Source organism: Trachurus japonicus, chromosome 5 (genome assembly GCF_045865225.1).
Source record: "Trachurus japonicus isolate A0001 chromosome 5, Traja_1.0".
In the NCBI taxonomy this organism is placed as follows: Eukaryota; Metazoa; Chordata; class Actinopteri; order Carangiformes; family Carangidae; genus Trachurus; species Trachurus japonicus.
The window spans coordinates 4220088-4235537 of NC_140911.1; the positions used below are offsets into that span (position 1 = coordinate 4220088).

The 15450-nt window shown below is 41.8% G+C and overlaps 1 protein-coding gene across 1 annotated transcript; it reads left to right on the forward strand.

The window, feature by feature from the left end:
• The first annotated feature begins 602 nt into the window (after positions 1 to 602).
• Positions 603 to 9597, forward strand: psmf1 (proteasome inhibitor subunit 1). The gene is made up of 7 exons (XM_085775712.1): positions 603 to 741; positions 1457 to 1609; positions 2828 to 2910; positions 3156 to 3356; positions 7607 to 7663; positions 8339 to 8500; positions 8924 to 9597. Exons 1-7 carry the CDS (start codon positions 613 to 615, stop codon positions 8973 to 8975), a joined length of 837 nt encoding a protein of 278 aa, XP_085631838.1. The 5' UTR covers positions 603 to 612; the 3' UTR covers positions 8976 to 9597.
• The last annotated feature ends 5853 nt before the right edge of the window (positions 9598 to 15450 follow it).

The following is a 15450-nucleotide window of genomic DNA, read 5'->3' on the forward strand; positions in this document are numbered from 1 at the left end:
TTATTTATTATTATCTGTTCCTTTTTCTCTTTTTTTCAAAACGGAACTACATGTCCTAGGCATGCTTTTGCCGGTACTCATTGCGTGTTGGATCAAAACACAATTAAACTTTGTAAAGTGAGACACAGTAAACACTGTTTTCCGCCGGGTATACTTTTATTTTATTAAAACAAAATTCCCTCGTGAATCAGAGTAATAAGAGTCACAATGAAGTTTAGACATGTGCATTAATTCAATTATTTCGCCTTATTATCTGTGGTTTGTCTTGCCTTATTTTACTAGTTTGCAATGAAAACCTAGTCAAACCTCATCGAAACATGAATTATTGTTGCAACAATGGTTAAAACCCACTATTGTGCTCAAAATGTAAACGATTTCCTAAAAAAAGCGCCATGTGGTAGGGCTTTTTATGCTTTATGAACGCTTGGTGTTTCTGTGTACATCTGGTTGCCGTTGTTGTGCTTTTACTCTGAAAGGCGCAGACAGGAAGTCGTCGCCGTTGCTCGTTGCCGTTAATTTGTTGACACTTTCGTTTTCATTTCTCCGGCAGAGACCGATGTTGTTGTAGCCGCGGCTGTCTGACAGAGCAGAGCAGAGCAGAGCAGAGCAGACATGGCAGGTTTGGAGGTGTTGTACGCCTCTGTAGCGGGCAGCATCACCTGTCCACAGGACGCCGTGGTGTGTTTTGTGCACTGGGAAATGATAAAGAGTGGATTCAGGTGTGTCGGGTCCGGAGACGTGGTGAGAACAAACCTAACCTAACCTACATTATATTAGCTGCATCTAAAGTGGTGTGTCGATGAAACAACGCCACACCAAACTCTGTTTAAAAGAACAAAACAAAGCAGCAGTTTAAGGCTGAGTTTGTCACTGCTTATTAAGTTATATCACAGTAAGTTAAGTTAGTTACACAACCATGGATTAAACCGCTACTAGATTTCCATTCAAATAACTGCTGTTTGATAAATATCCATAAACCGAATTGCAGATTGTCTCCTAGCAATGCACTCAAATCATACCGATCTGTTTTTACCGTAGTTACTGATCTGTGTTATTAAGAAAGACATTAAAATAGTCCGTGTTTCTAACGGAGATCTGCTCTGGCTAACTTGGTGTCAGTTAATGTTAAATTAGCGTTAGCATCGTGTGTGAGCTCCTCCTGGATCTATCTGACTGTCTCTACTGAGCTGTGCCAGGCTGACAAACGTGTTGTAGCTTCGCTGTAAACAAGACAGATCGAGTTTGACGCATAATCAACCAGCATGTGTTTTAAAAATGGAGACGTGACTACGAGCTAGAGGGGAAAAAACTGTCATGTCATCTTTAGCTAGCTAACCCCCCGGTTTGACTGTCGTGCACCACCGCTGTCCTCCCTCCGTCTTTTCGCCCTGTTTGTCTTATTGTCTCTCCGTCTTTCTCTCTCTCTCTGTGTGTCCCGGCCTCCTCCGACCTCCAGGCCCTCGGCAGCGATAAGAAGTCGGAGCTGCTTCCTGCAGACTGGAGCAGCAACAAGGAGCTGTACAGTCTGAGGTATAAACCCAAAGGCGGTGACATACAGCTGCTGCTCAAAGCCATCTCAGTGGACTCCAGTCTGATCTTCAACCTGATGGTGAGAGCTTCATTCAACGGGGTCCAATGTGTTTGTAGATGCATTTATAGACAGTTACTGGACACTGTTGGCAGTGGCACGGACAGGTGGGGAATACTTCACAGCACAACAAACTGGACACCAATAACCAATCACATCCATAGAGAATACCCAGGTGCAAAAACATGTCCCTTCATGTCTTAAGAATATGATTTGTCATTCAGTGCATTCTCGTAGCAACACAACACCCATGGTGCTGACAATGCACAACTACAGTATGTTGTGACGCATTTTACCTTTATCAAAATATGCCATACCTATTGTGATTTGATTACATTGCAATCAAGTGTAAAAATCTAGTAACTACGGAAAAAGAAGCTCCTAAACTTTCTATGAAGATTCACAGGCCTCTGTCAGCCTGGTCTTACTAATCATTAATGCAGTAAGATTAAATGAACTAAATTGAGCTAAAATAAGGTAAGACTTCATTCATCCCTCAGTGGGGAAATTTAAAAGTAACAGCAGCTCAAGCATACAAGCTGGAACAAAGAGAGAGATGAATAGATAGGAACAATTACAGAGTAATAAAGGTATAGTACAAAAAAACAAACAAAAAAAAAGGTACTTACACAGATGATATACATAATATAAACCGTTTAATTAAAATTTGGGACTCAAACATGAAATGTACTTGTAAATTTGAAAGAGTATTATATCAGGTAATACTAATGATGTTTATTATTCACATATAAATAGTGGTGATGGTGGAGAAAGTTACAGTGACCTAAAAACAGGGCAACGTGGTGTTGAGCAGCTGTGCAATGATGCTTAATTCATGTGGAGGTTTAAGAAGCGATTTGTTTGTTCATTTGAAGCAGAAGTGTGATGGTTTCAATTAGATTAATTGTGTTTTGAAAAATCATCATATTATGTTTCCATTTACATTTTACGCATGCATCAAATATAAATCTAGAGATGAGGAAACATTACAACGTTAGGATGTTAAATGATTGTATGACCCAGTGCCGCATCAAGGCGATAACTAACACTGACCACCAGAGGTCAGCACAAACAAGATATTCAGGTGTTGAGCTGAGTTTGAATACTATCATAATCTGACCAGTTTGATCCTTGTGTTGAATAACATTTCAGCGTCTCCTTTTCTCAGATGTTTAACTGATTAATGATCCACTGCTTGTGTGTTTTTGTTTCTGTCTCCTGAATCTACTGCACATAAAGAACTCGAGCACACAGCAGGTGTCGGACCTGACGGTGAACATCAGCGATCACGTCAACACTGAGCAGCTGCAAACATTCGACAGGTTGGTGGGTGATTTCTTTTGTTTTTACATAATGATTCAGCAAATCGATTCAACAGCCGCAGGGAAAACTGAAGAGAAAATCCTCAGGTAAATGTCACGTAGGTGATGAACAGTGTTGGGTGGCGTGTTTGCTCTCTTAGGTTCAGGTCAGGTCGGTGGTCACTGCTTTATTTGCAGTAAATGCATCAACATAGTCGTCAGATACAAGGAAATACTCCAAAGTTCTGTTTTTCTTTTCCATCCAGTGTGTACAAAGACACAGACAGTTTGTCAGAGAAGGTGAGGACTCAGCTGCTGCCGCCTCAGGACAGACCGACGGGCCAGAGGCCTGAGAGGACGAGGAGGAGGGATGAAGAGGCGGAGGAGCAGAGAAGAAGCAGAGAGGACAGCGACCCGCTGCGTCTCCCCAGCAGACATCCTCCTCGCCAGGGAACTCAGCCACACTGGTGGGTGATGATAAGACACTGATTTTAATGTCAACTGTCTCTTCATGGTTTATTTGTTCCCAGATCACATCCACACAGAATATTTCATTATATTTTCTGGAAACAACATTAGTTTATTTAAAGGGACAACGAGGAGTTTTGGAAAAGCGAAGCGTTTTCACACTACATTTATGAGCCTCCGCGCGCACTGTGAAATTCTTTGACTGGCGCAAGATGGACTCATGTTTTCATTCATCAATAATTAAAGTCAGAGGTTCAAAGAGGATCATTTACCGTTGTAGTCCTGACCATAAACGGCGATTCGACGGCGTTATTCTCATGACTCGCCACGAAACCGAAAGTAAGGAAACGCTGGTCGGCTCGCCCAGCATTTCCGCCACCACTTATAATAACAAAATAACGATAGAGACAGAACGATATATTTATCGAAAATGGGCCCATTAACAAGTGTGGGTAGCGGAGATTCATCCACATTAACGTGAGACGTTAATGTGGATTAACCGAATAGAAACTCCTCGTTGTCCCTTTAACTCTTTGACTGCCAAAGACGAGTTATCTCGTCTTAGCGAATCCAAGCGTAGTCTGCCAAAGACGAGATAACTCGTCTTAGCGTTTTTTTAATGGCAACGCCATGTTGAATGTCTTGCCCTACTCCTCTGTGAAGATCAGACTTGTATCATCAAAATAAAGTGCAGGAAAACACATTTGGATTGAGAGATATAAAAACTATAGCGTGTTTTTCCCCCTCACGGAGCGGAGCGGGTGTCTGACTGCAGCGGGGGCCGCTCCGTGACACTCTGGCCGCCGGTGAGAGCTTAGGGGGCGGCGGCGGGGCTCATGGCGGCTCGGCAGCTCGTTGAAGCTCCGTGCAGCTCTGTGATACAAAGCAGAAACGTTAGTAACAACAACCCCGTTGATCGCTCGTCGTTAGTCATCAAGAGCGTTTGGAAAGTCGCCAGATTTTGCGAGAAATCACTCGGATAGCAGCTTGAAAATCCCACGATCTAGTGTGGATGAGGAACGGACGGCGCCGGCGAACATGACGAGGAGAGCTATGATGTCTGTCTGTTGTGAGCGCACATGGACTGTCTGTGGCTGTGAGTTCAGGGGGCGTCAGCCAGAGCTGTGTGTGTGTGTGTGTGTGTGTAGATGTGTGTGTGAGACAAAGAGCGTGAGTGAGACCGCTGCCTGCTGACCAGAGGAAGCTGGATCTGATCTAAAGTGCCGTGTTTCGGCTACAAAACCTGTCGAACTGATCCGCGCGCGCGCACACACACGCACGCACGCACGCACGCACGCACGCACACGTATGCACACGCACACGTCACGCACCCACCACACACACTAAAAAAAGGAAAGAAAAAGTTGTAACTCAAAGAAAAGAAAGAAAAAAGGCTGCAGTAGTGTGTGTCAGTAGCTAAATATTTTGTCTATTGTCATCAAAAGTCATTTGTCAGTGTTGATTTAGTTGTTGTTTACAAGAGAACAACTGTACAGATGTTGAGGCATCACTAAAGCAAAATATAAAGGAGCCAATTGTACTGGTTCACCTGAAAATGACAGCCGACACAAAAACCTCTTTTTCTCAAGATTTTGGTGCCAAAATGGCATTTTGGGCTAAACTAACCTATATTCAACCGTCAATTTCACAAGACTGGAACAAGATAGAAACAAACAGTTTTTTTTGCTGGAAACTAGAGACCCTCATCTTTCCTTTGATGGGTTGAATGTGTATGTAGTAACAGTACATAATATATGGTGGGTCTACGGAAATCAGTCAAAAAGCTGGAAAATGCCTGGCAAGCTGGAGGAAGCTGCTGTGAGAATGGCTGGCAGTCAAAGAGTTAATGGATTTGCTCTTTCCAGATACTGTACATGTACCGGTAGTTTAGTCAGTATCCTCTGATTTCAGATCTGTGTGTTTGCAGATTTCTCACTAGTGTTTGGAACAAATAAAGTCAAAAGTAAGAAAACAAAGAATCTGAATTTAGGAATATTTATACCCACTTATTCTAAAATAATGAGTATGATCCATGTGAATCCACTGCTGTCTGTGTTTACTCCTCATCTCCCATGATGCTACAGTGCAGGACAGACGTTGATTTAAGTCTCTTATAGACAGACACAGAGTCAGACTGAGTTCATTTGTTTGAGAAGTTGGAAAATGTTATGGTAAATGTTGCTGTACAATTAATGACTGTAAACAATAATTAGATCTTGATGATGATGATGAAGAACACAACAGCAGCAACAACTAAACACAATCTCTCTCTGAAAAGGTAATGCACTTCTATAAAAACTAAAAATCTGAAATGCTTCATGTACAGAAATGTTTGGGGCTTTAAAGCAGAAGTAAGTGATATATTTGTGTTAATATAAGTCTTAAATAGTTATATCTTCCGACAGCAATCACTTACATAGAGTGTTTGGACCGAAACACGGGTCTGTCAGTCACTCTGCTCTGCTCTGAGCCGAGGAGAAAACATTTATCGTATCCTACAGTTTTTATCCAATGAGGAGAGAGAACGGCATGCAGGGCTGTGTGTGCAGCCAAGGGACGCCGTGAATGTGGCGACGCAGGGACGAGGACTGTTATGGTGCGTTCAAGGAAACTCGTATTTTTCTGACCGTGAAGTGGTACCAGTTCGATCTGGTACGAGTTCACGGGTCGGAAGTTACGAGTGGCCGTTATAGTGACTTTCACCGGTAAAACAGGTCGGAAAAACACGAGTGGGTTGCCTGGAGCGCTACAAAGTCGTAAGTTGTGACTTGAAGCTGTAATTTACGATTTCAAAAGCCTGCCTGGAACGCAGCATTAGCGAAAACGACCGGACCACTTACTTCTGCTTTAACTATTAATATCGTCATATAAGTCAGATTTATTGTCAACGCTTCTGTAGCAGCAACTTGAGCCTCCACGTCCTCTCTGGGTCTTCACAGCTCTGCTCACCTGGATCTGTTGTTCACACACACGGCGGTCTTTCCGTAGTTGAGGAGACACTTTCAGTCGAATCTAAACCAAGTCCAAACCTCAAACAGCCAGAAACTCCTTAGTCCTTAGAGTCACACTGGTCCTCACAAAGATAGATGTACAAGCACACACACACACACACAAACAGTGAGGGACGTGCTGAGTTTGTGCCTTTTACAAAGTCTAGACAGAGAAGCTGTTGGTGGACAACAGCAGCAGAGAGCAAATGAGGGCAGTGTGTGTGTCTCTGTGTGTGTGTGTGTGTGTGTGTGTGTGTGTGTACTCTGCAGTATCCTCTATTCCATATTTAGAGCAGGGCAGGAGAGTTACAGAGGAGGCTACAACTGAAATGTCACAGAGAGAGAGAGAAAGGAGAGCAGGCAAGCTGCAGACCAGATTCAATCTCTGCCCCACCTCTCCTCCTCCTCCCCCACCCCCCGCCCCCCGCCCCCCCTTTAGCCATGACCTGATCAGATGAGATGCGAAGTGATGATGTCAGCACTTTATCGACCTCACTGCTGTCGCCTCCTCGTCTCTGGGGAGACACAGAGAGAGGAGGGCCGAGGGAAGGGTGAGGGTGAGGATGAGTTCAAAACAATGACAGATGGGAAGAAAGTAAAAACCTGAGAGTAGAGAGAGTAAGAAAAAGGATTAAGACGGTGAAAGAGGGAGAGGAAGCTGGAAGAGAGATGAAGATAAATTGGACGACAGCAAGTGAGTCAGGCTGCTGGGGGAGGGGGTTGGAGCGCTGGGGCAAAGAGAGAGACGGAGAGAGAGAGGACAGGAACAATCCAGAAGACTTGATGTTTAGATGGATGAGTCAGAGCTGGTTCAGACAAAGAAACACACACACAGTCTGTGTGACTCACTGTGAATAATGAGATTAAGTTTAGATAAATTCAGGTTCACAGAGTAAATATTGATTGATTTCATTATTGATGAAACAGCTGATGATTCTCCTGGTTTGGTCCTGAAGCTGACGGACCAGAGCGATCTATCGCTCTATCGCTCTGTGACAGACTATCTGGTCATGTCCAGATGACACAAAGAGAAGCAACGAAGAGTCACATGAAAGCAGAAAATTAACAGAACCGTGTTGTGATTCTTGTGTTTGTTTGTTTGCGTACAGTTGTTTACAGACTCTCTTAAACTCCCTCAGTCCTAAATGATGTGTTGCTGTGGCGTCTCCATGGCTACAACAGTAATGGTGCTAAATATACACAACTATATGTCCTGTGATCTAGAAGTTGCACTTAGAGTGTATGTGTGTGTGTTTCAGGCCCGACCCCATGGTTCCTCCGTTTGCAGCTGGAGGAGCAGATCTGGATCCCTTTGGGTGAGTCAACACCCCCTGATGCACACACAATCACACAAACACACCATCTCTATCCCGTCATAGTAAAAAATCATTTTCCTGATTGAAAATCTGAAAATTATTTTCAGACACATTTCCAAGCATCGCTCTGGTTTTGTTGTAATCTGGGATTTGGGGATGAACACACACACAAACTCACAAAATAAAAAGACAGCAGTGGATTACTGACGTGTGTGTGTGTGTGTGTGTGAGTGTGTGTGAGTGTGTGTGAGAGTAGCACCAAACACCAAATAACCCAGGACCTTTAATCTCCTGACAGTTTCACATCATCAGCCTCCTGTATCAGAGCAGGGTCAAAGGTCAAACATCATTCAGATTTCTTCACCACATCGTATTAAGTTGAATGGATCAGCACTGTAGCAGTAAACAATCTAATAATTAGACTGAATCAGATTGAATCTGGTCTGTTGGAAGGTGAATATTTCACCACCTTGTGACATTAGCTGTCCTTTCTTCTCTTTCTTATTCCTCATCTGTTTTTAGGTCAAATATCTGAAATGTATCTTTATGTTCTTCAGAAAAACAAATGAAAACCTAATATTATTAATAAACCAAAGCCCTGGAACTGAAAATAAAAAGGAAAAAACAAGATCTGAAAAAAGATTCAAACGCTGTCTGTGACCCCGCCCCCCTCAGGTCTCGTGGTGGTGGTGGGATGATCGTCGACCCGTTGAGGTCGGGGTACCCTCGCTCCGGCTTCGACCCCTCCAGTGGCATCCCAGACATCCTGCCTCCAGGAGCCGTTCCCCCGGGGGCTCGCTTCGACCCGTTTGGACCCGTTGGACGTCACAGACCAGGGTGAGACAAACACTTAAAAAAAAACCCCTCTTGTCCACATGTAAACAAAAAGAGGACAAAGTTTTGCCTGATTCCCTGGTCTTAGTCCTGATCCTGGTTCTGGTCTTGAGTCTCACCTGTATCACTCTGACCCGTGTTGCTGACGTTTTTTAATGTTATTTCTCCTTGTGTGTTCTCCTTGTGCAGCAGCAGACCAAATCAATGACTGATTGATTAAATATGTATCAGATGCAGAGATAAAAACTGCGGCCACTAAATTTGGCAAAATTAATTTCCCACCAGAAACGTGAAACTGTCGGTCGTGAATAATTTACATCAAAGGCTGGAAACTTCATCTGCTGCTGCTGCTTCACCACTGTCAAACCGACTGTGACACAAAGTGATCACATGACCTACTGACCACAGGGTGTGTTTGTTTTCTAGGCCGGACCCCGACCACATGCCCCCGCCCGGCTACGACGACATGTTCATGTAGGTTCCTGCTGCGTTCACGATCACTTCCTGCTGCATCCGCCTGGGGGGAGGGGCTCCATCCAGTTCAGTCACCCAAGAAAATTAACAGTTTTGCCTTTTTGATTTTCTCCTGCTTTGTTAAGGGGGGAAGGGGTGAGGGAGGGGGGTATTTTCTAATAGTTCAGTTCATATAATTAATGTAAAGCTCCTGTAAATAATTAAATAAAGAAGAATTCTGCTCTTCATGTAAAACTGATGACACTGACTTCGACATCAAAGATGTTTTGACATTAAAGTCAACATGAAAATAAAACTTTATTTTGACTTCAAGTTTAAAAAACACACAACAACATCTGAACACGTGAACATTATTTCTGTTTTGTAAAGAGATGAAGCAGAGAGGAGACATCAGTACGTCATACGTGTCGGCGTGTCTCTCATTCATTCAGAATCTACAGTCATAGCTCCTTTACCCTTCAAAGTAAAAGTCCTTCCTCTGTTATTTGAATTTATAACAAAGAAAGACGTTTTCATTTTTTGTGGATGTAAAAATCTGGTAATGAACAGGTTTTTATTGTGTTTGTTGATTTAACGACATGGTTGACAAATGATTTGACGCTTAAATAAAAATCTCTTTCCAGTCATGTCTGTGTCATTTGTTTGTTCCTGATAAACACAACATGACATGTTAATACTGTTAGATCGGAGGTCAAACTTCGCCATTTATTAATCCATCTAATGAAACAAAATCTGACCTCCCTAAGGGTGCACTCACACTAGGACCAGTTGTTCAAGCACGGTACACTTGCACTCACATTAGCCATAGAATCCAGACTTCAGGGGCCAAATGTGCTTGGTCACAGTATGATTGCCTAGTGTGCGTGCGCCCTTAGTGAGCTGCTTTTTTATTCAGACTCGTTCATATTCAGACAATGTGACATTCACTTCTTCTCTTTAAAGCTGCAAAAATGAAATATTCATTTGCTAAGTGTGACTCATGTTTGTGTGGTGCATCTCTCTCTCTCCACAGTCTCTGCTCCGCTTCCTCCATCTCCTTAAAACGCATCCAAGTACATTTACTTTACTTTAGTATTTGTGTACTTACATTTGATAGTGAAAACTTAAATTCCTACTCCATTTTCATTGGAGGAAAATAGTATCTGCGGTTGTCTTCAGCTTGTAATTATATTGTGTGTCTTTGTTGTTGTTTTAGTCTCTTGAACTAGCAAAGAATAAATATTTTGTTATAATGTCAACCACATTTACCACTGTAACTGACAGGGGAACATAGACGAGGCTTGTGGGTATAATATTTAAATCCTTTGGCCAACAATCATTTATTAGACATGAAATTGAATATCACAAAGGAATAACATTGCTCCTTTACACAGGACAGTCTGTGTTTGTGTTAATGATGATTTAAAAAAACATTTTTTATTTCTTTTTATATATTTTTTTAACACAGTCTTTGGTTGGCTACACAGAATAAGGAAACATAAAGGCCGCATCCACAGGAAGTGAGCTCTGTCCTCACGGTGCTGGTTTACTGATGCGCTCAAATACACCTTTTCCACCGAGCTGGTTCCGGTGCTTGATTTAGAACCGGTTTTTCTGTTTTGACAGACAAAGAACTGGTTCTGGGCCAGAAAAACCGGTTCCAGAGTGGCACCAGTTCATTGCTGGGCGAGAAGAACAAACCAGGGTATCTATGGCAAGTGACAAGTGACACAGTTGTGTGTAGCCTCTTCTCTGAAAGAGGGTCTGGCGAGGGAGACTAGTGTGTAGCTGACTTTCTGCTCATTGATAAATATCAGGTGAGAATATCAATATGTCAATGAAAATGATGCTGATGTGAAGTTTAAAGAGAAATAGAAAACAAAACACTGTATTAAAAACAACAGCAAAACAGAACTTTTTATTGGTCACGTTAACAAAATCATAGTTAAAAATCAGCGTCATGTTACGAACAGTACACAGCTCCTCAGTATGCACGGGAACAAGGCATCGAACCTTTACAGCGTCACACAAACAACATGCAGCTTCATTAAGCAGCGTAACTGTGGGGGAATGGATGTTTGTTTCATTAGACTACTTTCTGGAAAGACAAAATAATGTCTTCAGTTCAGTTATTGAACATTTAAAACTCCTGACATTCATCTTTATCTGAGGAATCAGGGGATTGTTTATCTCCATTGTGACTTATATCAACAACATCAACAACCAACTACAGTAACGCACTGTTCACAAATCACTGTGCTCTTCACACCATTAGTCTGTGCAGCTGAAGACGTTTCAATTAGACTCTGATTGTTCTTCTATCAGGATGAAAAACAGAACAACAGTTCTGGAAAACACCATTCATCATCCACTCAAATACAAACAAGAGTTTCTCTCCACTGACTCATGTCTAATCCCAAAGTACAAATTAAGTTGTGTTGCTTAAAATGTGGCTCAAACTAACGAGCATCCTGGTTTCTGCTCATTACTGATTCTGAGGAAACACTCCAACATATAGAGGCTTCAAAGTCCTCATATTCACATTATCGTGGAAAAAAGAGCTAGTGGGCTCCTCTATTTTGTTTCACACCTCAGCTGCACCAAAGCTTAGTTCAGGCTGAGCAAAGATTGGCTGATTTGCTTCACAACGATTGGCTCACTCACAAGATGTGCGGCCTGTGACATTCAATCATATTCATGCAGATGTCTTTCCGATGCTATAGAGACTGTGAATAAAGATGGTGACTAGTCTAGCCCCCAGTCCTTCACACCTTAGTATAGGTGTAAATAAAGTGTTAGCAAGGAGGAAAGTAGCTGTAGAGACTGAACTGTTTTGTACCAGGCTGTAAACATGTTTATTTTCTGCTGTAAAGTTGGACATTTAAACATGTGAGGCTGTGGGGACGGACGGGACAGACTCTTTAGAGACACACTCCAGTGGTCAGTGGAGGAACTGCAGTCTACTACAGCGCCACCAAGAGTCCTTGAGCGGTAAATACTGCACCACCTTGGTTTTTTTCCAGTATAATGTGTGACTACAACTGACCCAGATCAATTCTTGTTACAATTGAGTGGATGATTTGGTAAATATATTTTTCAAGATTTCGCAGCTCAAACATCAACACAATGTTAAAAAAAAAAAAAAAGTAAACTACTATTAAAACACTTGTCTGCTTTAAAACAGTCTGGAGACCCTGGTTCCACTCAAGTTAAAGGGAATATGCCACTTTTCTCCAGTTATACCATTTAGATTTAAGCTTCCTTATATTAAGTCTGTCATTCATAAATACTAAAAGAAAAACTGACGAAGAAAACCCCTTCAAAATAAAAGTGACACATCCCCTTTAATGTTCATTATGCTCTTTGCTCTGTGCTCATTGTTACTTTCATTGTCATATACTGATTTCAAAAGATTCACAGACAGACACACAACATCTTTCTCAGGCCACAGGAAACAAGTTTCATACATTTCATAGACTGTAATATTCATCACTTCATTCTGGGATGTATTATTATTATTTTATTTTTTTTACATTAAACATTTAAAAATTCAAAGGCTACCCCATACCATCTATAACTGTCTTGTTGCTTTTATTTTGAAGTATAAAAACTGTCACTGACCACACTCAGTCTCTTTACTGTTAAAATTCTCCATATTCACTTCTGTTATTATCGATTCTGATAATTAATACTCTATAAATAAATTTAAGAGGCAATAAGTGAGTTTATAATATTTAATTTAATGTTGTAATTTTATGTTCCCCTATGTGAGATACCACTTTATTAAATATACATCTTAAATATACCTCTGTACCTTCAGGACAGAATAAAATAAAACAACAGGAATGTTTATACACTGAAGTCATGTGAGTGTTTACACCAAGTCATGTGAGCGACATGTGTGTGGTGATGCTGCGTGACACGGCTGCGACGGCGCCACCTCCTGCATCACGGCATTAATTTGTACATTCATTGAGTCTCTGAGTAAAATGCTACTGCTGCGTGTTACGTCTGTGCATATTATATCTGTACATAAAGGGAAGCGTCCAGCTCCGGCTGTGAGGCGAGGGGGCAGTCAGTGCGGCTGTGTTTAGTGGTCCTTTATTGTTGCCGATATTAAGTCAAAAACTGTTGTTTTCCTCTGTTGTTGTTTATTTTATGTACCGTCAGTTTCAGCAGGAGCTTGTTTCATGTAACGAACTTCACTCTCTCTGTCGTTTCTGTTGTGCAGTGATTAATGAGTTCACACTCAGGGTCGAAGCCTGCTCTCTGCTCAGGTGTCCTTGAGTAAAGTCCTGAATCACAAGCAGCTGTGGGAGCACTGTGCTGCAGCCGACCTCTGATCTCCGACCCCTCAGAGTGGAGGAGAGAGACGACGGGTTGTTTTAATGTCTCAGAAAAACAGAAACACGATGAATTTTCTTTTAACAATGATGAGAGAGTAACTAATGTATCACTGTGACCTCACGTTTAAAATGGGATAGATCTGAAAAGTACTTCATCTCTTTAAGCCGCTAAAAACAACTTAAACTACCGTTTCTTTGCACACTCTCCTCTGTATCACCCACAGATAGCTGATGTAGTTTCTAACTAAAGGGCTGGATGACAGCAGATAGAGTGGTGACAATTTTCAAAATAAAGTGCACACTTCAACCTTCAGCTCCTGCTGCTCCTCTTAACCGTGAAAGTGCTGATCTGCCTGTAGGTAAGAATCTCACACAACCACAGAGTAGCGTATAGGATTAACAAGATAATAAATGATAATCAGGGTGTGGGTGTGGCTGAGATGGGAATAAATGCCTGTGTCACCTACTGAAGCAGACAAAATAAGAATTAAACTCATACTGAGTTTTTCTAGATGATCACAGCATTAGCCTCCTCCATCACTCTTACATCCACACCGTGTCTCTTTGAATTAAAGGTCTGGTTTTTGTTTAATCTCCTCCTACAGATAAACAGGACTAAACCCGCTCCTCCTTTCTGCTGACTATGTCTCCTCTGTCTCCTCTCTCATGTCCTCACAAGGACTTTCCATGACACCCGAGAACCTCTTCCAACAATCCTTGTTATAAATAGCCCATTTCTATGGTAACAGAGTCATTGTGCCGCCGACAGAATAAAGATTGATTTTCTTCTGTGTGTCTTTGCTCGGTCTTGACATTCAGACACGTCACAGAGGAACAGAAACTAGTTTTCGCTCTTTTCAGACTCAGGACTCAGACTCTCAAGTCCCTCAAGCTCCTTTGTCCTCCTCCATCCTCCTCTGGTTTCTAGTTGACTCCGCTCATGCATTTATTGTCTTTTTCTTATAGAGTTTAAGTTTAGACTTAAAACATTTGCTCTGTGTCTCTCTGTTCTGCCTCTCCTCCTCCTCCAGGCTCAGAACTGCTCACCTTCAGTCTGATGGCGAGGATAAATATGGTCGACACAATGGGATCAGTCAGAGAATCACACCTTCAACAGGATGTGGACATGGTGGAACAGATGAGTGTTATTCAAATCAGCAAAAACCTTATATAACTTACTAACGTCTGGTGTAATGGACAGAGTTTTGCTTTATTTCCTCATGTTTACTCTGCCTATTCACAATGCAATGAGAGTGAATATAATATCTCTATAATTATATCAACATGATCTGTGTCGTTACCCTGAAAAACCCTCAGATTTGGATTATTGGACTCAATCTCTACCACAGAAATCTTGTCTCTCTAAACTCTTAAACTATTTACTACTTCTAATAAGCTGCTGTTGAATTTTTAAAGCATTAAAATGTTGTTGTTTTTTTAATTAATTATGTGTCAACCAACCATTTAATTCAGTTCATGTATTATTGAGTTGCTCATGGTTCAAGATAAACAGCCTAAATGATCAACTTGTGTTGTTTGCCGCAGACAGTTACTCAGTCTCCTTTTGCACTGGTCAAAAAAACCTGCTGCAATATCAGCAAAGTCAGGATTTTATCTGGCAACATTCAGCATTAACACCTGGGTCACGTGACTCTGCAGTGGTCAAAAGTATTGATCAGTTCTGACTCTGATTGGCAGTGATGTCCACAAAACATGCTGTTGGATCAGAAACACGGAGGCTGCACTGCTCGAGATGAAAGAGTGAACTGCAGCTCCACACTAAGTTCAAAAAACAAACACATCGACACTGACAGGAGCAACAAACTGAAGATGATTGTTTTTTTTACTGTCACTCTCTCCAACAGGTGTGTGTCATCTTATGTAAACTCAACCGGCAGTATGAAAGCAAATTTACCTACATTTAAAACAAAAACACAAACCACTTACACCAAAGTGAAACTGCAAAAGGAAAAAGTGAAACTTGATACAAACAGCAGATCTGGAGCGTGTGGAAGCTGTTTACTTATCTCAGACTTGTGGCTTTTTCCACTCAGTTCCTCGTAATTACAGTTTAACAATGTGGCTTCAATGCAGCGTTACCAGAGGCAGCTGATGGAGCCTGCAGCAAATGCAGCATTTTAGCACAGAGGCTAA